The sequence below is a fragment of the Phocoena sinus genome, chromosome 11, assembly GCF_008692025.1.
Source record: "Phocoena sinus isolate mPhoSin1 chromosome 11, mPhoSin1.pri, whole genome shotgun sequence".
NCBI lineage: Eukaryota > Metazoa > Chordata > Mammalia > Artiodactyla > Phocoenidae > Phocoena > Phocoena sinus.
The window spans coordinates 64,756,332-64,777,276 of NC_045773.1; the positions used below are offsets into that span (position 1 = coordinate 64,756,332).

Consider the following 20,945-nt stretch of genomic DNA (forward strand, 5'->3'; position numbering starts at 1 on the left):
GGACAGCAGTTTCTCATCAGAAACCATGGACACCAGAAGGAAGTGGCAAACAGTTTTCAAGTGCTGAAAGAGAAGACCTATCAGTCCAGAATTCTATATCCTATATAGTGAAAATAGTGTTTCAGGAATGAATGGGAAATAAGCCTGTTCTCCAATGAAGCACAACTAAGGGAATTTGTTGCCAGCAGATATACCCTAAAAGAAGGGCCAAAAATTTCTCTAAACAGAAAGGAAACAATAAATGAATGAATCTCATAACATCAGGTAGGAAGGCTATGGTAAGCAAAAATATGGTTAAGTACAGTAGACTATACTTTTCTTGAGTTTTCTAAATTACGTTTGATGGTTGACGCAAAAATCACAACACTGATTAATGCAGCTCTAAACATATGTGGAGGAAATATTTAAGACAATTATACCTCCAGGAGAAAAAAGGAACATAAAGGGAGGTAAGGTTTCTATACTTCATTATGTCTGGTAAATGGCAATACCAGTAGACTGTGATAAGGTTTGTATAAATAATGTAATACCTAGACAAACAAAAGCTGTACAACTATAAGCTATACACTCAAAAACACTATAGATTCCTTATTTCAAAACTTACTACAAGCCCATGAGCCACAACTACTGAGGCCACATGCCACAGCTTCTGAAGCCTGCGTGCCTAGAGCCCGTGCTCCGCAACAAGAGAAGTCACCACAATGAGAAGACCGTGCACCACAGCAAAGAGTAGCCACCGCTCGCTGTGTAACTTGAGAAAGCCTTCTCTCAGCAAAGAAGACCAAACGCAGCCAAAAATAAATAAAATAAATTTATTACAAAAACCCCAAAAACTTACTACAAAGCTACACTAATCAAGACACTGTGTTACTGGCATAAGATTAGACATATAGATGAATGGAATAGAATTAAGAGTTCAGAAATAAACCCTTATATTGGCAATTGCTTTTCTATTATTTTACTTCCAGTTTTGAAATATAATTGACATACAGCACTGTATAAGTTTTGGGTGTACAGTATAATGATTTGACTCACATACATTATGAAATGATGGCCACAATAAGTATAGTGAAGATCCATCCTTTCATAAACATACAAATTTGAAGAAATAGAAAAAAATTTTTTTTCTTTGTGATGAGAACTCGTAGGATTTACTTTGTTAACAACTTTAATATAAAACATGCTGCAATGTTAATTATATTTATCATGTTGTACATTATATCCCTAGTACTTACTTATAACAAATTTGTACCTTTGACTGCCTTCATCCAATTCCCCATCCCCCCCGCAACCCCCGACCTCTGGTAACCACAAGTCTGATCTCTTTTTCTATGAGTTTGTTTTTGACCTACAACCTATGTCAGTTCCTGGTACATGGCAACTGATTTTCACCAAGATAGTTCAATAGGGAAAGAATATTCTTTTCAATGAATGATGCTAAGACAACTAGATATCCACGTGCAAAATAATGAGATTGTTTCCCTTCATCACACCATATACAAAAATTAGCTCAAAATGGATCATTTCAAGTAAATGTAAGGGCTAAAACTATACAACTTTTAGATGAAAACATACATGTAAATATTCATGACTTTGGATTATGCAATGATTTCTTAGATACAACACAAAAAACACAGCAATAAAAGAAAGAAAGATAAATGATATCAAAATTAAAAATTTTTGTGCTTCAAAGTTTACAGTCAGGAAAATGAAAAGACAATGGGAGAAAATTTTTGCAAATAATATATCTGATAAGGGACTTGTATCTAGAGTACAAAAAGAACTATTGCAACTTGATAATAAAAAGACAGCCCAATTTAAAAATGGACAAGGGGGGCTTCCCTGGTGGTGCAGTGGTTAGGAATCCGCCTGCCAATGCAGGGGACACTGGTTTGAGCCCTGGTCCGGGAAGATCCCACATGCCGCGGAGCAAGTGAGCCCGTGTGCCACAACTGCTGAGCCCGCATACCTAGAGCCCGTGCTCCGCAATAAGAGAAGCCACCCGATGAGAAGCCACCCGATGAGAAGCCTGCACACTGCAATGAAGAGTAGCCCCCACTCTCCACAACTAGAGAAAGCCCGTGCATGGCACCGAAGACCCAACACAGCCAAAAATAAATGAAAAAAAAAAAAAAAAGGACAAAGGATCTGAATAGACATTTCTCCAAAGAAGATTTACAAATGGGCTATAAGCACATGAAAAGACATTCCACATTATTAGCCATCGAGGAAGTATACACAAATTCTTAACCAAATATTGACAAGTAGAATTCATCAATATATAAAAGTAATTATACACCATGTTTAAATGGGGTTTACTCTAGGGATGCAAGCTGGTTCAGTATTTGAAAAGTCAAACAATGTAATCCATCATGATAACAGGCTAAAAAAAAATTACATAACATTAAATGCAGAAAAAGCCTTTGAAAAAAATTAAACATTTATTCCTTTAAAAAAATTAATTTATTTATTTATTGGCTGCACGTGGGCTTTCTCTAGTTGCAGTAAGCGGGGGCTACTCTTTGTTGCGGTGTGCAGGCTTCTCATTGTGGTGGCTCCTCTTTGTTGTGAACACAGGCTCTAGGCACACGGGCTGCAGTGGTTGTGGCATGTGGGCTCAGTAGTTGTGGCTTGCAGACTCTGGAGTGCAGGATGAGTAGTTGTGGCACATGGGCTTAGTTGCTCCACAGCATGTGGCATCTTCCCTGACCAGAGCTCAAACCCGTGTCCCCTGCATTGGCAGGCAGATTCTTAACCACTCTGCCACCAGGGAAGTCCCTATCCTTTTTTTTTTTAAGACACATCCTTTATTTATTTATTTTTTAAGTATTTATTTATTTATTTGGCTGTGCCGGGTCTTAGTTGCTGCATACAGGATCTTTAGTTGCGGCATGCAAACTCTTAGTTGCAGCATGTGGGATCTAGTTCCCTGACCAGGGATCGAACCCAGGCCCTCTGCATTGGAAGCGTGGAGCCTTAGTCACTGGACCATTGGGGAAGTCCTTAAACATTTATTCTTGATAAAAACTCTCAGAAAAAATAGGAATAGAGGAGAACTTCATTAAGTTGAAAAGAGCACCTACAAAAAAATCTACAGTTAACATTATACCTAATGGTGAAAGACTGAATGAATGCTTTCCTCCTAAGTTTGGAAACAAAGAAAGGATGTCTGCTCTCACCAGTACTATTAAACAAAGTGCCAGGAGTGGTAGCCCACTCTATAAGGCAAGGAAAGGAAATAAAAGGGATTCATATCAGGAAGAAATATTCTGTACACTGAATATATCAATATCAATATCTTGGTTGTGATATTGTACTAAAGTTTTGCAAGATGTTACCATTGGGGGGAACTGGGTAAAGGGTACAGGGATCTCTGTATTATTTCTTACTTTAACTGAATGTTAATCTACAATCATTTCAAAATGAAATGTTTAACCTTAAAAAAAATACAGATCGGCCCCAAATCCCTTTTGTTTTTATATGCTTTGTATTCTTAGCATTGCAGGGAAAGGTAAACACGATACTATTGGTGAGAGTATGAACTCTCCTATTCCGTGGTCCTTAGAAGGGCCATATTTTTTTAGAGCATGAGTTTTTGCTTTCAATAAAAATATCTAATTCATCAGGCATGATGAATCATCCAACAAGGATACTGAGTCTCTGAGCTTGAGGCAAGTTTTGTTTTACATAGCTAATGTCAGATATCCAGTCAGCTGCTGGGGTGCTCTAGGAAAAGGAGCAAGAAATGCAAGAAATTGCCCTGAGGCCCCAGCAGGTGACAGCCGAATTGGGAAGGAGCTATTATGGTCAATAATCCTGGCAAGAAATCTCTTCTTCCGTGGGGTCTATTGGTCCCTGGTATGTATTCTGGTGAGAAGTGTACAGAGGAACAAATAATGATAGATTATGCAGTCTTGATGGAGGAAAGTGGATAGTAGAGAACCCAGGCTGAGGATGATTTGTTCCCTTTTAAAAACATAATTTGGGGGCTTCCCTGGTGGCGCAGTGGTTAAGAATCCACCTGCCAATGCTAGGGACACGGGTTGGAGCCCGGGTCCGGGAAGATCCCACGTGCTATGGAGCAACTAAGTCCGTGCGCCAACAGCTACTGAGCCTGCACTCTAGAGCCCGCGTGCCACAACTACTGAAGCCTGCACAGCACAACTACTGAAGCCCATGCACCTAGAGCCCATGCTCTGCAACAAGAGAAGCTACCGCAATGAGAAGCCCGCGCACCGCAACGAAGAGTAGCCCCCGCTCGCCGCAACTAGAGAAAGCCCGAGCGCAGCAACGAAGACCCAATGCAGCCAAAAATAAATAAAATAAAATAAATTAAAACAAAACAAAAACATAATTTGGGAAAGGGGTAACAGTTGTTTAGTGGAAGGGAATTGAATGGCTGAGGGACAGGGGAGGGGGGAGGCTTATCTTGATTTTTGTATTATGTTAATGTATTATCTATTTACAAGAATGAGTAAACTTAAAATTAACCGGTGGCCAGATTTCCTATAAGCCTGTCTCGGAGAGTATTTTGCTTAGGTTTTTGCTTGATGGTTTAAGTCCAGAAAACTGCCACCTTCCCACCTTTGCCTGAATCTACAGGTGTCCCCGGCATATAGGTTACACTTTTAAGTGTATGGACTGAGTGGAAGTAGCACTGGACTGAGAGTAAGAACACTTGGGTTCTAGTCTTTTGTCTCACTATGTAGCTGTGACCTTCTGTAAGCTCTTTCAACTATTTCCCCTGGGCTTCAGTTTCCTTATTTGTAAAACAAAGTTGATCTCTAAAGCCCTAGGTCAAAGTTACTGCCTTATTTTCAGCTGCCCCCAGCATTTGAGAGTGGGTACCTCTGCAGTACATCTCATATGTGTTGAGTAAACATTTATCCATTGGTTAACCAGGTAAAGGCTAAGAGGGGCACATAGAGGATGGCGAGGCGCCCCCCTCTCACTCTTCAGCACAAAGCAGCAGAGCGCAGTGGTTCTACGGGCCTGTGAGGTCCTTGAGACTACTTTTCACTCCCCAGCCCGATTCCTGCAGTACAGTTAGCTGGTGCTCAACAAATGAGTTAACGTGTGAGGGAAATGAATGAGAAGCGGACCAGGAGGTGTGGAATTATCTAGCTAATTCCTGCAAAAAATTACAGACACGCCGCCTTTCCCTGATGCTTCAAGGAGACTGCGGCGTGTGAACCTCCTGCAGTTCAGAGGCGAAGTCCTTCAGATCTCTGTCGGCTTCAGACAGCGGGCGGGGCTGAGGGGAGTGAGCGAGCTCAGAGCTCGCCCGCCCCGCCCCTCGCCGCGCGCGCCCCCGCCGCCGCCGCGCGCCCCACCCACAGCGCGCGCTCCGGGCAGCCGCGAGCCAGGCTGGAGGCGCGCGATCTCCTTGTCGCCGCGCGGGTGGGTGGGATCGTGGCGGAGCTCGGGGCGCCGAGGCAGGGGCGGGAGGGCGCCATGGCGGCAGCTGTGGCGGCGGCGTCCGGTCCCCGCGCCGCGGCGAGGTGAGGGGCCGCCTCTTCTCGGCAGCTGAGGAGAACACAGCTGCCCGCCTTCCTTCCACGCGGGCCGCGGCTCCGGCATGGCCGGGCTCATTAAGAAGCAGATCCTGAAGCACCTGTCCCGGTGAGAGCGCCAGCGCCGGCCCCAGCGGTCCCGGGCCCTTCCTCTCCCCCTTCGACCCTCTTCCCTGACGCCGTGCTCCTGGCCGGCCTCCCTCTCCTCAGCCCGGGCCGGGACTCGGCGGCGATCCCTGCCTCAACTCGAGCCGGATGGCCGCCTCCCCGCTCCGGTGGCCCCGAACGTTGTCACCACTCTGCTCTTCCCTGGCCCTGGGCCCTCCGGGACCCGGCGCCCCTGCCCTTGCGCGGGTGCCCAGGCTCTCCTCCCCAGCCTAACAGCCCCCCGGTTCTCCCGACCCCAAGGGTCTCCCGACCGGCTGCGCGCACCCTCAGTTCCCACACCGCCGGGCAGGTCACCCCGTCCTCCCTTGCATGCCCCCTGGGCCCTCTGCCAGTCACTCCGTGGACCCCGCGGTTTCCATCCTTTCCTGCCCGCCCTGCTGTGTTTCCTCTCGGCTGAGGACCCGCTGCCCCTCCCTCGGGGCCGTCTGCCCGCCTCTTGACCCGCCCACCACCGCCACCCCGGCCTTCCTCTTCCTAGTTCTGCTCCGGGCTAGATCCTTCTTCCCCGGCCCCTTCTAAATAACCCTGTCACCCAGTCCCGCGTAACCCATATTCCGTTCAGATTCCCAACCCCGACACTGGTTTCGCCTTCCAAGAAGCACCCAGCTCCTCCTCTTCATCGTCTGGCTGACCCTGTTGCATCACCCTTGAAAAAGCTAATCCTTGCACCCACCAGGGCCGTTCCTCTGATCTCCTTTCTCCTTCCTTTGCTTCTCTTCTCCTTATATAGACTAAATGGAGTAGGGCCAAGAGAGTTGGGCATAAAGTTTCAACAACCTTCCCTTTAAGATGTGGAGGTTTTTTGACAGCCTGTGAAAAGAGCTAACAACGCCCACTTCTACTTTGCAGTCATTTATTAAGCAATGTGATGTCCCTCAAGTCATTTGGACCCGAGCCAGGTGACAGGCAAAACAATTCAGGTGTAATTGGGTGACTGCTGACCCCTGATAACGATTGCAGGTTGTCAGAACTGGTGTCCACAAAAATTGGAAGCTAGCCTTTCAGTTCGTTTTCACTCCTTATTCCAAGCGGGGCTTGGTGATACCTTAATATCTTTAGACAGCCGTTGTCTGTCACGTGGAGAGTGATCCAGTCCTTGGCTCCACAGTGGTCAGTGGTTTTCAGGAGGTGTGAGTAGGGGGAGAAGCCAGTCAACGTGGGACCCAAGACCTTGCACTCATGTGCCTTTCCTGGTCTTCTCATTGCCTTGGTGAGTGGTGTGTGAGACACTGTTCCTGTCACTGCATCTCCTTTTCTGGCAGACACTGGCCAATTTACTGTTACTTTGATTTTCGACTTTAATTAGTCATTAGATTCAGATACATCTTTTGGTTAATCACCACACCATGTTTTAAAAGTAAAAGCAGGTTGGAGGCTGGAGCTGGAAAGTGCCTTTGGACCCTTTACTTGGTTAACTAACTCCCTAGTATATTGTTTTTCAGGTAACATTCATTTGGGTGTTCCATAAATTTGGTTGTTCTGTGTAAAGACTTATGTGTAGGACTAATGATTGTGAAATGAGACAAAATTTAACTAAAGGAAAACCATTAATTTGAGTGAACACAGAATCAGAGAATTTTAAAGTTTAGAGATGACCTTACCTAACATAGCACTGTGTTTAAAAGCCCAGCCTCTTTCTGGTTTCTTTCTTTTTTTCTTTTTTAAAGTCTTTATTGAGTTTGTTACAATATTGCTTCTATTTTATGTTTTGGTTCTTTGGCCCCAGGCATGGGGGATCCTAGCTCCCTCACCAGGGATTGAACCCTCACCCCTGCACTGGAAGGTGAAGTCTTAACCACAGGACCGCCAGGGAAGTCCTTTTAGTTTACTTTCTTTAACTGTAAAATGAGGATAATAATAGTATCTAACCCAAAGGGTTATTGTGAGGGTTATATGAGTTAATACACAAGGGCTTGGTACAGTGCCTAGCACATAGTAAGTGCTCAATAAAACATGAGATATGGCTATTTTGGGGGCCACAACTTGTGTGACAATTTGATATAAGCCATAGACTTCTCCAGAAAAATCCACATACACAAACAAGTAATTTTTTATATAAGTTCCCTGGCGGGGGGGGGAGGGTTAAGAACCCCTTAAAGCACATGCCTTAACCCCATAAGGCATCTTGAGTGAATGCCCTGAATAATCCTTGACTAGTTCAATCTCTCATTTTATGGCTGAGGAAGGTAAAGCCTAGGAGGATAAATGACTTGCCTAAGTTGCAGTGGAAGGTAAGGTAGAGAAATAGAGGGAGTTCCCTGGCGGTCCAGTGGTCAGGACTCAGCGCTTTCACTGTCAAGGGCCCGGTTCAATCCCTAGTCCGGAAACTAGGATCCCACAAGCCCCGTGGCCCGGCCAAAAAAAAAGGTAGAGAAATAGAACCCACCTTTCTAATTCTGGTATACTTTCTCCATAGGGTACTCATATTCTGTGCACCCTCTATGAAGATAGAGTTTTTAAAGAAAAATTTTAATAGTATATGCTGACACATTCAGTGAATCCTTAGTGAACAAAGTATCTCTTTTAGATGAATTAGGAATAGGTATGACAGACATTGGGAGAAATTTCTTGTTTCCTCAGGGTTGTGTGGTTGACTGAGGAGGTGGGGGGAGAAGGTTATTCAGGGCTGCAATTTCAGGGCTCCTGGAAAAGTGCTAGGACATGGGTCTAACTGGGGGAAAGGTCAAACTCCTGAGGCCTTTCTGTTGGTTTAACTCGGAAAAGCTGCCTTAATCACATGTGACATTTGTGTCTTTGTATGGTCTCTACTACACGTACAGAGGCCGGCCTGCCTGGAGGGGAACTATAGCTTCTATGTCTTGCCAAACCTGATGGGGAAGGAGAGAGGAGAAGGGGTACTGGGTTACTATATTAAGTAAATATTTATAGGTGTTTAATAATTACTTGTTGATGATGACAGTGCCGCTTGACCGAAGAGTATCCTATAGCAGGAAGGATATCCCAGTGACTTGCATATTATTTTTAATTTTGGTCATGAAGTTTCAGGTACTAAAGTTTCTTGTTGGAATGCATCCTACTTGTTAGTAGAGTATTTTGGTAAACAAGATTTGAAGGAGGTGATGTTCAAGATACTTTTGTTAAGTGTCTTCTCTAGGCCAAGCACTGATCTGGGCACTGGGGATTCAGGAGGAAAGAAGTATAAATCTCTTCTAAGGGCTTTAACCTATGGTTTGGATAACTGCTGTTTAATACAAATAGCTTCAATGTACAGTATTCATTTAAATAAACCCAGGAGGAGACCTTTACTTAGAAACAAAAGTAAACATTTAAAAAATATCCAAAATTGATTTTTCACCGAATTAGATTATTCTTGTTTTAGAACACCTTAGCTAAGACCTTTTGTTATACAAGTAAGAAGAAATATGATAGATTGTAAAGTGAGTTAAGGGACTATGGCTCAGGAAAAGAGCGTTTTTTCTGGAGCCAGACAAGCTAGATTCACCTTCCAGCTCTGCCACTTAATGAACAGGGCAGCCTTTCTGAGCCTTAGTTTTCTTGTCTGTAAAGGATGAGAATAAGGAAGAATACTACGTGCTTTGCAGAATTTTTTGAGAATTGGGGATAAAATATTTATTATAGTGCCTGGCGTGGAAGTAGCGTTTAGTAAAGAGTAGCTATTATCACATGGCCAGAGAATACACTTCCGTGGTATGGGTGACAGCAACTAATCCAACTGGCTCTTTTAGAAACCCATCAGAAGTATGAATTATTTACTCAGAATGGCTGTGGGAAATGTGACCCCGAGTGACAAAGACATGGCTGATAGACATGATAGATATTTAAAAAACATAAGCATTAGGTGAAATTCAGAGGCTTAGAAGATTTCAGAGTCCTTTCAGAGAATAAGAGAGCCTGACTGTGAGCTCAGCCCTCTCCATTTCTGATCAGTGCCTCCACTCGTTTATACTCATCATCCTGGAGAGATCACTGGGCCAGCCTCTGGTGGACTGCTGGGAGCTGCAGGCTCAGAGAGGCTTGCCCTGCTTGCCCAGGGTCTGTTTAGGTGAAGGTTTCTAGGCCTAGTCTCAGCTTCCAGATCACGCCCCTTTATACTAGACTTTACTGATTGTCATCTTCATTTCCCCAATAATTATTTTGTGCATTTTCCGGCAATAGTGCAATCATAGATGTATTTGTTTCCTTCCTCATCTTGTTGCATTGCTTCAGAATAAGCATTTTACAAGTCTTATGATGATTTAATCCTCAGACTAACCCTGTGAAGGAAACATTAGGCCCATTTTATCGATGAAGAAATGAGGCACAGAGAAGTTAAATAACTTGCCGCAAATCATAACTAGTAAGTGATGGAACTGAGATTCTAACGCAGTCACTCCCATTCCAGAGCCAGGCTCCTTTTTTTTTTTTTTTAAATGCCTTATTAATCATCTGTTTTATTTTATTTATTTTTTAAAATTTTATTTATTATTTATTTTTGGTTGCTTTGGGTCTTCGTTGCTGTGCACAGGCTTTCTCTAGTTGCAGTGAGTGGGGGCTACTCTTTGTTGCAGTGCATGGGCTTCTCATTGCAGTGGCTTCTCTTGTTGCAGAGCATGGGCTCTAGGCATGCAGGCTTCAGAAGTTGCAGCACACAGGCTCAGTAGTTGCGGAGTGCAGGCTCTAGAGTGCAGGCTCAGTAGTGTGGCACACGGGATTAGTTGCTCTGCGGCATGTGGGATCTTCCTGGACCAGGGATCGAACCCATGTCCCCTGCATTGGCAGGCAGATTCTTAACCACTGCACCACCAGGGAAGTCCCCAGAGCTGGGCTCCTTAATCACTCTGCTGCTCTAATGCTTCTCATCTACTGAACATACTCCTGCTGCCAGCACCCACGTGGAGGAAGAGAATATTACCAGCACCAAGAAACACCCTTGTGTCTCCTCCCATCAGTACCTCTACCAAAGGGTAGCCACTGTCCTGATTTCTAACAGCAAAGATTAGTTTTGTCTTTTTTTGTAATTTATATAAATGGAATCACAGAATGTATGCTTTCATGTCTGGCTTCTTTAGTTCAACATTATTTTTGTGAGGTTAATCTCTGTTGTATCAATTTGTAGATTTTTCATTTTCATTGCTGTCTAGTGTTCTATTATGTGAATATACCTAAATGCATTTATACATTTTACTATTGATGGACATTTGGATAGTTTCCCAGTTTAGGGCTATGCTGAATAGTGCTGTTAGAAACATTCTAGTACACGTCCTTTGGTGAACAAATGTATACATATTGGTTGGGGATATACCTAAGAGTGGAATTTCTGGGTTGTGGGATATGTATATGTGAAATTTTAATAGATATTACCAAACAGTTTTCCAAAGTGGCTGTACCAATTTGCACTTCCACCAGAAATGTATGAGAGTTCTGGTTGCTCTATATCCTTGCCAACACTTGGTATTTTTTATCTTTTTCATTTTAGTCATTCTTTTTTATTATTATTATTATTTTTTTATTTTTTTAAATTTTTATTTTTTTAACATCTTTATTGGAGTATAATTGCTTTACAATGGTGTGTTAGTTTCTGCTTTATAACAAAGTGAGTCAGTTATACATATACATATGTTCCCATATCTCTGCCCTCTTGCATCTCCCTCCCTCCCACCCTCCCTATCCTACCCCTCCAGGTGGTCACAAAGCACCGAGCTGATCTCCCTGTGCTATGCGGCTGCTTCCCACTAGCTATCTACCTTACGTTTGGTAGTGTATATATGTCCATGCCTCTCTCTCGCTTTGTCACAGCTCACCTTTCCCCCTCCCCATATCCTCAAGTCCGTTCTCCAGTAGGTCTGTGTCTTTATTCCTGTCTTACCCCTAGGTTCTTCATGACATTTTAGTCATTCTGATGCGTATGTTTTGAAAATTTCTTTACTTCATCTGTGGTAAACCAGATGGCCACTTTATTTTTGCCTCTGTTTAATTTTCAAATTCTGATTTATTTGTAAATTTGAGTCACAAGCAAATGTCAGAACCTTGAAAACAGATCTTTTTGGAGAAATGTTCAAATTGGGAGGTTCAATGAAAATAATTAGGGTAATTTGTAACCATTAACCCATAACATTTCTTGCTTGGAATAGATGTGATGCTTTGCTCCCTGTCAAAATAACAGGATATATGATTTCACCCAGCTCAAGGGGAGGAATAGAGAACATATTTGGGAGCAGGAATGCTATTCTAACTAGATCAACTCTAATTCATAATATGTCCTACAGGGTCAGCTCCCCTAAGCTACTCTTACTTTCATAGCTCCTCAATCCACAGATACTCTGGAAGCTCCAAGTTTGTTTTTTATTTTCCAAAAGTGGTTTTTGTTGCAGTGGCACTGAGGATGGGGCAGGGGTCTGGGCAGCAGGGGTCTGGGCAGTAGTATATATGGGTCATTTGAAAGTTGGCGAGTTCTGAAATGTAGACAATCCAGATAGGGATAGGCTAAGTTCATTCAAGCTGACTTCCTCATGCCATCTAGTGTAGTGCTTTCCCAGGCAGAGCTGAAAATATGCATTTCCCTTTTCTAAGAGAAATCTGTTTTTCTTTCTTCTCTCTCTGTGTCTCTTTTTTTGAAATTTCTGTTTTTTAACCTGAGCGAAAGAAGGGGCTGCAGTGTTCAGGAACTCACTTCATTTGAGGAACTGGCTTGACAGAGGTAGAAAAGGGTTCTACTTCTAATAATATAGGAGTATCTTATATTGACCTAACCCTCCCTCATGTAACAATTACGAACTCTGGGTAGTATGTAAAAAGCAACAACTGGAAGACTTTGGAAAGTGACCAAATGAGGCAGAAACTGACAGGGAACTTGAAAGATGGGAACTGCACTGGGTAAGATTCTTACTTATATAACTTTTTGCCTGAGGACACTCCCCAGTTTGCATGGTGGGTGATGGCTAGCACTCAAGCAAAAGTCTGCAGTCTTACTAGCTTGGGGAGTCAGAGAGTAGAGTTCAGGGCTATAAGAGGGGCTGGAAAATGAGGGAATAAATCTCAGAAAGAAGGGAGCAGACTTCCCTGGTGGCACAGTGGTTAAGAATCCGCCTGCCTGGGCTTCCCTGGTGGTGCAGTGGTTGAGAGTCCGCCTGCTGATGCAGGGGACACGGGTTCGTGCCCCGGTCTGGGAAGATCCCTCGTGCTGCGGAGCGGCTGGGCCCGTGAGCCATGGCCGCCGAGCCTGCGCGTCCGGAGCCTGTGCTCCGAAACGGGAGAGGCCACAGCAGTGAGAGGAGTATCTCTCCTTTGCATTACCGTGTAATGCAAAAAAAAAAAAAAAAAAAGAATTCGCCTGCCAGTGCAGGAGACATGGGTTCAATCCCTGGTCTGGGAAGGTACCACATGCTGCAGAGCAACTAAGCCTGTGTGCCACAACTACTGAGCCTGCGCTCCAGAGCCTACAAGCCACAACTACTGAGCCCATGCACCGCAACTACTGAAGCCCATGTGCCCTAGAGCCTGTGAGCCGCAACTACTGAGCCCACGTGCTGCAACTACTGAAGCCGCATGCCTAGAGCCCATGCTCTGCAACAAGAGAAGCCACCGCAATGATAAGCCTGCGCACTGCAACAAAGAGTAGCCCCCACTCGCTGCAACTAGAGAAAGCCCGTGTGCAGCAATGAAGACCCAATGCAGCCAAAAAGAAAAAAAAAAGAATAAAGAGATTTGCAATTATAATAAAAAAAAAAAAAAAAGAAGGGGAAGCCCTAAAATCTGCTTTAATCCTTGATATGCATGGGGGAAGACTCCATGGAGCCTGGAAAGGCAATGGTTGAAAGCTGAAAGAATTGAGCTGAGATTCAGCTTCTGTCCACCACAGGGAAGACAGAGTTTGGAGTATGAATCTAGCTGAGTTAATTGCCCAACAGAACAAAATTCTTCAAAGGAAGATTGACAGAATCCAGAATCTCAATAATGTCCAGTATGCAATAATAAATGACTACATGTGTAATAAAGGAAAATGTGACTCATTGTCCAGAGAATGGCAGTCAGTAGAAATGACCCCAAGATGACTCAGATGTTGGAATTATCGGACAAGGACTTTAAAGCAAACTTGGTAGTAGTAAATAAACTTGGTAGTAATAAATATCAGACAAGGACTTTAAAGCAAACTTGATAACAAATGGAGAATGTGAGCAGAGAAATGGAAAGTATAAAAAGAACCAAATATAAAATCTAGAACTTAAAAGTACAGTATCTGAAATGAAATATTTATTGGTCTTGCTCAACAGCAGGTTGGAAATGGCTAAAGAAAGGGTCAGTGAACTTGAAAATAGAGTAGTAGGAATTATCTACTCTGAAGAACAGAAAAGATTGAAAAACAAAAACAGTCTCAGCCTATGGAACAATATTAAAATATGTGTAACTGGAGTCCTAGAAGGAGAGAAGAGAGGATAAGATACATGGCAGATTATACTTTCCAAAGATGGCTACAACGATATCTTTCACCTTACATGTTATTCTCTTGGCCCTAGTGGCTTTCTTGTAACCAACTGAATGGGGGTGGAAGTGACATCCAAGCTACACGAAGCAACTACATGTAGGTGTGCAGTCAACAGTCCCAGCTGAGCCCAGCCTTTGAGACATTCCAGCTCAGGGCCCATCCATGTGAATGAAGAGGGCTCCAGGTAATCCCAGCTCCTAGCCATTCATCTCTTCCCAGATGAGGCCCCAGATATCATGAATCAGAGAAAAGCAACCCTAGTTATCCCTTGAATGGATTTCTAATGCACGGAATGTGTGAGCTTAATAAAATGCTTACTGTTTTATGGCACTAGGAGTACTTTGTTATGCTGCAGTAGATAACTAAAACAAGACAAAAAACTTCTGAATAATGGCTGACAACTAAATAATAAAAAAAATACAAGTAACCAATTTAAAAATGGGCAGAGTATCTGAATAGACATGGCCATAAATACATGAAAAGATGTTCAACATCATGAGACCATCAAGGAAATGCAAATCAAAACCACAATGGCTGGACAGGAATAAAGTCGCAGATGTAGAGAATGGACTTGAGGACAAAGGGAGGGGGAAGGTTAAGCTGGGATGAAGTGAGAGAGTGGCATGGACATATCTACACTACCAAATGTAAAATAGGTAGCTAGTGGGAAACAGCCACATAGCACAGGGAAATCAGCTTGGTGCTTTGTAACCACCTAGAGGGGTGGGATAAGGAGGGTGGGAGGGAGACACAAGAGGCAGGAGATATGGGGATATATGTATATGTATAGCTGATTCACTTTGTTATAAATCAGAAACTAACATACCATTGTAAAGCAATTATACTCCAATAAAGATGTTTAAAAAAACCCCAAAAACCACAGTGGCTACTAGGATGGCTATAATGAAAAAGACAGATAATAACAAGTGATGGTGAGGATGTGGAGAAATTAGAACTCTCAAATACTGCTGGTAGGATTGCAAAATGGTACAACCACTTTGGAAAATAGGCAGTTCCTCAAAAAGTAAAACAGTTACTGTTTGACCCAGCAATTTTACTCCTAAGTGTATGTCTAACAGAAATAAAATTTGTAAGTCCACAAAAAAACTTGTATTTGCTTTTTTTTTTTGCGGTACGTGGGTCTCTCACTGATGTGGCCTCTCCTGTTGCAGAGCACAGGCTCCGGACGCACAGGCTCAGCGGCCATGGCTCATGGGCCCAGCTGCTCCATGGCATGTGGGATCTTCCTGGACCGGGGCATGAACCCGTGTCCCCTGCATCGGCAGGCGGACTCTCAACCACTGCGCCACCAGGGAAGCCCAGTATTTGCTTTTAAAAAAATATATATTTATTTTTTTATTTGGCTGTGCTGGGTCTTAGTTGCGTCACGTGGGATCTTTGTTGCAGCATGGGGAATCTTTAGTTGCAGCATGTGAACTTTTATTTGAGGCATGTGGGATCTAGTTCCCTGACCAGGGATCAAACCCCGGGCCCCCTGCATTGGGAATGTGCAGTCTTAACCACTGGACCACCAGGGAAGTCCTGTACTTGCATTTTCATAGTAGCATTATTCATAATATTCTCTAAGTGGAAATAACCCAAATATCTATCAACTGATGAATGGATAAACAAAATGTGACATATTCATGCAATGGAATATTCTTAGCTATAAAAAATAATGAAGTACCAATTCATGTTACAACATAGATGAACTTTGAAAACAGTATGCTAAGTGAAAGAAGCTAGTCACAAGAGACCACATATTGTACGATTCCATTTATATTAAATGTCCAGAATAGGCAAATCTATAGAGACAAAAAAATAGAATGACAGTTGTCTAGCTTTGGGAGGGATGGGGAGATTGGGGGTGATAGCTGCAGGGTATGGCTTTTTTTTCCTTGAGGGAGGTAGTGAAAATTGATTAAGCTTATGGTTGTACAACTATGTGAATATACTAAAAAAATGTACATTTTAAATGCATGTATATATGGTATGTTAATAATATTTCAAAAGAGCTGTAACAGAGCGAGAGTGGGAGAAATAATGTCTAAAAATGTTCAAGCTTGGTGAAAAACAGATTTACTGAATCCGAGAAGCTCAGTAAACCCTAAGCAGGATAGATCCAAAGAAAACCACCCCAGGCACATCACAGTTACATTGCTGAAAACTAAAGATAAAGAGAAAAACTTGAAAGCAGCCAGAGAAAAATGCCTCATCACAGAAAGGAGAACATTGATATAAATTAATGGCTGACTTCTCATCCGTAACGAAAGAGGCAAGAAGACAATGGGATGGTATCTTTAAAATGCTTAAAGGAAGAAACTCAGCCTGGAATTCCATATCCAGCTAAAATGTCCTTTAAAAATGGAAGGTGAGGGCTTCCCTGGTGGCGCAGTGATTGAGAGTCTGCCTGCTAATGCAGGGGACATGGGTTCGTGCCCCGGTCCGGGAAGATCCCACATGCCGCGGAGAGGCTGGGCCCGTGAGCCATGGCTGCTGAGCCTGTGCGTCTGGAGAGACCACAGCAGTAAGAGGCCCGCGTACCGCAAAAAAAAAAAAAAAAAAAAAATGGAAGGTGAGAAAAAGACTATGTTTATTTATTTACTTATTTATGCATGCATGCATGCTGCATTGGGTCTTAGTTGTGGTACATGGGATCTTCCGTTGTGGCACATGGGCTTCTCTCTAGTTGAAGTGTGCAGGCTCCAGAGTGCATGGGCTCTGTAGTTTGCAGCACACGGGCTCTCTCGTTGAGGTGCGTGAGCTCAGTAATTGTGGCACGGGGGCTTAGTTGCCCTGTGGCATGTGGGATCTTAGTTCCCTGACCAGGGATCGAACCCGGGTCCCCTGCATTGGAAGGCGGATTCTTTAGCACTGGACCACTAGGGAAGTCCCTGGACTAAGTGATTATTTAAGATCCCTTCTAGCTCTGAAATTCTGTGACTGCAAATCTAAGAATTCTCACTTCCCATCATTGTGGTACATGTAAAGATGTCTGAGAGCCTTTCTCTGTTGTCTCTTTGGCAGATTGCAGTTCTCTGGCAGAAATGAAACCTGATCAAAATCTGTTTTTCCATCTTGATTTCATCTTAGCTTCTATGCTCTGTAACAGTAACAGATGGCCAGAAAATGTTTTCCCACATTCTTGAAGTGGAATAAATAGCAGGCTTCCATTAGCCTTTTCAGCCACCCTTGGACTCAGTGATGTCATCCTCTATTAGGAGCACAAATGCTGAATGAAATTTGTACCAGGGGTTGTTGGATGGTTTCCGATTAGATCTCAGATCAGTGGTTTCTTTGGTTGAGTAGACCTCCACAAACCTCCCCCACGACTGGCCCCATGGGTCACCTTTTCATCTATTCTTTGTTATTATAAAATGTGGACAAAATCAGTTGAGGAATTCTTACTGCATTTTTGTCTTTTTTTTTTTTTTTTTGCGTTACCCGGGCCTCTCACCGCTGCGGCCTCTCTCGCTGCGGAGCACAGGCTCCGGACTCGCAGGCCCAGCGGCCACGGCCCACGGGCCCAGCCGCTTCGCGGCACGCAAGATCCCCCCAAGGCCGGGGCACGAACCCGTGCTCCCTGCACCAGCAGGCGGACCCCCAACCACTGCGCCACCAGGGAAGCCCCTTACTGCATTTTTGAGAAGCTGGTAAGGTAATAGCCATTTTTTTGTTGACTCCTAAAAGTAAATTGATAAATTAAAAAGCAAATCCATGTTATATCATTATTACTGTTATGGGAGAACAGCCTGTGGTGGTCCAGCATAACCCGCCCGTACTGTCAGCCGTCCTTAGAGCATAAGTAAAGAACTCTTGGTTTTGTGTGTTCAGTTTTTGATGATTACTTACTAACTTACTTGCATATTTGATCATTGAGCTGATGGCACAGTAACCTGTGTGGTCTCTTGTCAGTGTCTTGGTAGGGACTGGGCATTACTGCTGGTATGGTGGTGACTTAGCCCTGGGCATACTTAAGAAAGATTTTATTAATCTGATTTGTTTGGCGAAGTGCAGAAAAGTTTTTGATGGAGTTACACTATAACTTTACCCCCCCCAAACAGATTTATTCTTCTTATACAGGTTAAGCAGTCCATGGTAGGTTGTAAAAGGGAAAAGATGTCCTCTAACCATTTCTGAGATAGCTTATAAATTCATTCTGTGCCAGATGTGTTTTAGAGGAACATATTACTGAGTGAAAATGTTACTAGAAGTAAGACAGTCCAGTGAGCAGAGCTGGGTTCATGCTTTTTCTCTGCCTCTTCCTGCCCTGTCACCTTGGGCAAATGACTTCACATCTGAGCCTCATGTTCTTCTTCTTTATTTTTTTTACCATCTTTATTGGAGTATAATTGCTTTACAATGTTGTGTTAGTTTCTGCTGTATAACAAAGTGAATCAGCCATATGTATACATGTATCCCCATATCCTCTCCCTCTCCCACACCTCTAGGTGGTCACAAAGCACCGAGCTGATCTCCCTGTGCTATGCAGCTGCTTCCCACTAGCTATCTGTTTTACATTTGGTAGTGTATATATGTCAATGCTACTGTCTCAGTTGTTCCAATTTACCCTTCCCCCTCCTCGTGTCCTCAAGTCCATTCTCTATGTCTGCGTCTTTATTCCTGTCCTGCCCCTAGGTTCATCAGAACCATTGCTCTTCCTCTTTAAAATGGGGATAATGATGCATACCTCATTTGGGATATTGCGAAGACTAATTGAGATAATGTGTTTAAGTTCCTTTTCAGTGCCTGGTACAAAGTAAAATGTTGTCATACTTTTTTATTTTTTTAAGGCTTGAAAAAATGAAAAATGACATTTATTTTATATGGAACTGTAAATAGAGTTAGATTTTGCATAGAATACAGTATAGAAGTTAGATGTATGCTACCTATTTAATACAGTCACTCTGAGAATGTCAGTGCTATAAGCAGTGTAACTTATTCATTTTATTTGAAGTATGTTCCTCTTTTTTTCAGAGAGAAACATATTTGAAAAAGTACCTATTACTTTTTTTTTCTTGAAAATAGCTTTTTATCAGAAGGAAAAGTAGCTTATCTTAGTGATTCTCAGCTGAGGTGGGGAGGTGGGGTCTTATCAGAATCTGTGCAGAGGAGAGGGGAGACACACAGTCCTCAAAACTAATTTTATGTCTTCAAAAATTATTATCTTTAAGACTAATTCTTCTGATGGATGCCCTGCCCCCATTTCTGAGCTGAGGCGGCTTCCCTGAATACTTAAAGAGTAAAGGAAGGGTTGCTGGGGGGAAATAATTGTAATATTTTAGATACAAAAGGGGCTTGAAAAACAAAGCCTGCTGGTACCTAGTGATTACAAATAACGTTGAGTTCTGTCTTCTGCTTTCCTTTCCTTCCTTCAGGACTGTGTTTCCTCCAGTTTACTCAGGGATGTGCACTGTATCTTCCTTTACTTTCAGTTGTTGTTGTTGTTGTTTGACATAGTGGAAGTGTTTAAGGTGTTCACTTTTCCCTTTCACACCCAGTACTGTTTCCTAGTAGGTGGCCCTTCTTTACAGGAAAAGAAGAATTCTCTTTCCCTCTGTGGCAAGTTAGTTTTCAGAGAATAGGAGCCATTATAGAAAACTTGTTCTTTTGGTTCCTAGAATAAAATTGATTCATACTCAGTAAATGTTGATTAATTTTTTTTTAATGAATTAAAATCAGTAAAAGTATGTGTAAGGGTCTGGGATTTTATTTTATCCTATTTAGAAGCTAACAGCCTGCTGCAGTTCATGGTTGCTGGCAGAGCACGAGGCTCCTGGGTCAGAGACAAAGGACTTTATTACTCATGGCCCAGCAAGCAGCATAAACACAGGTTTGCACTAGTTCCCCTTGCCCCCGCAGGTCCCATGGGCGTGGTATGAACAGGCCCCGATGGATGCCTGTACATGTGTTGTAGGAGTGGAACATTGAGCTTGGGGAATCCATTGCTTTTATAGTACGTGGTACACAAGCCTGCTCTTTGCCCTGGAGGGGGACATTACTTCATCCCTCAAAACGCTTTGCAAACAGAATCCTGAGAAGTGGCCTGGGTAAGGAGCAGTCAGGGTCATGTGTTTTGTGTTTTTCTTACCCACCAAGACATGTAGGAGTGTGAGAGACCCATGGGAGGAGTAGCTCTCTCAACAGGAAGTTTATACGGTAGGTCGTTGATAGAAATCTTAGGTAGATTTATTGTGAAATACTTGCCATACTGAAAGGTATAGAGAGTGATATAATGAATAGCCATACAGTCACCTCCCAACTTGAGAAATAAGCATTGTCCATACAGGTGACACTTGCTGTGGTCTCCTCCTCTTGTCCCATGAGTAAGCATTTCCCTGAATTTGTTGTTATCATGCCAGTGCCTTTCTGTGTACCTGTTAATATCATACAGTACTGTGTGTTTATAAACTTCTAAAAATTTTTTTACTATATTTAAAAAATAGTTACAGAGCCCTTTTACATAGTATTGGGTTGGCCAAACAGTTCGTTCGGGTTTTCCATAACACTTTACTGAAAAACCCGAATGAACTTTTTGGCCAACCGAATACCATGTTAGTCACTGTAGGGGAAAATTGTAAAGATAAAATTCTTGCCCGTCATGATGTTATGGTCCAAGGAAAACCACAAAGACTGAAAACATAGCTTAGTAAAAGGAAAGGATATGTGTGAAAAAAAAGCTGGTAAACAACATATAACTCTAAAGTCAGCTATTAGCATCTAATATATGTAAGGGCTAAGTATAGTTACTGATGGAAGGAGAAATGGAATTCATTATTGGGGTAGAAAATAGTGGCTATGTGAGGCAACAACAGTGAGAA

General features: G+C 43.0%; 1 protein-coding gene across 1 annotated transcript in view; it reads left to right on the plus strand.

Annotated features, from left to right (window-relative positions):
• Nucleotides 1–5,340: 5,340 nt before the first annotated feature.
• Nucleotides 5,341–20,945, plus strand: part of UHRF1BP1 (UHRF1 binding protein 1) — a 55,045-nt gene continuing 39,440 nt past the window's right edge. The window contains exon 1 of the mRNA XM_032648225.1: nt 5,341–5,622. Coding sequence (XP_032504116.1) covers nt 5,579–5,622 — 44 coding nt within the window. The 5' untranslated portion in view covers nt 5,341–5,578. The remainder of the gene's footprint in view (nt 5,623–20,945) is intronic.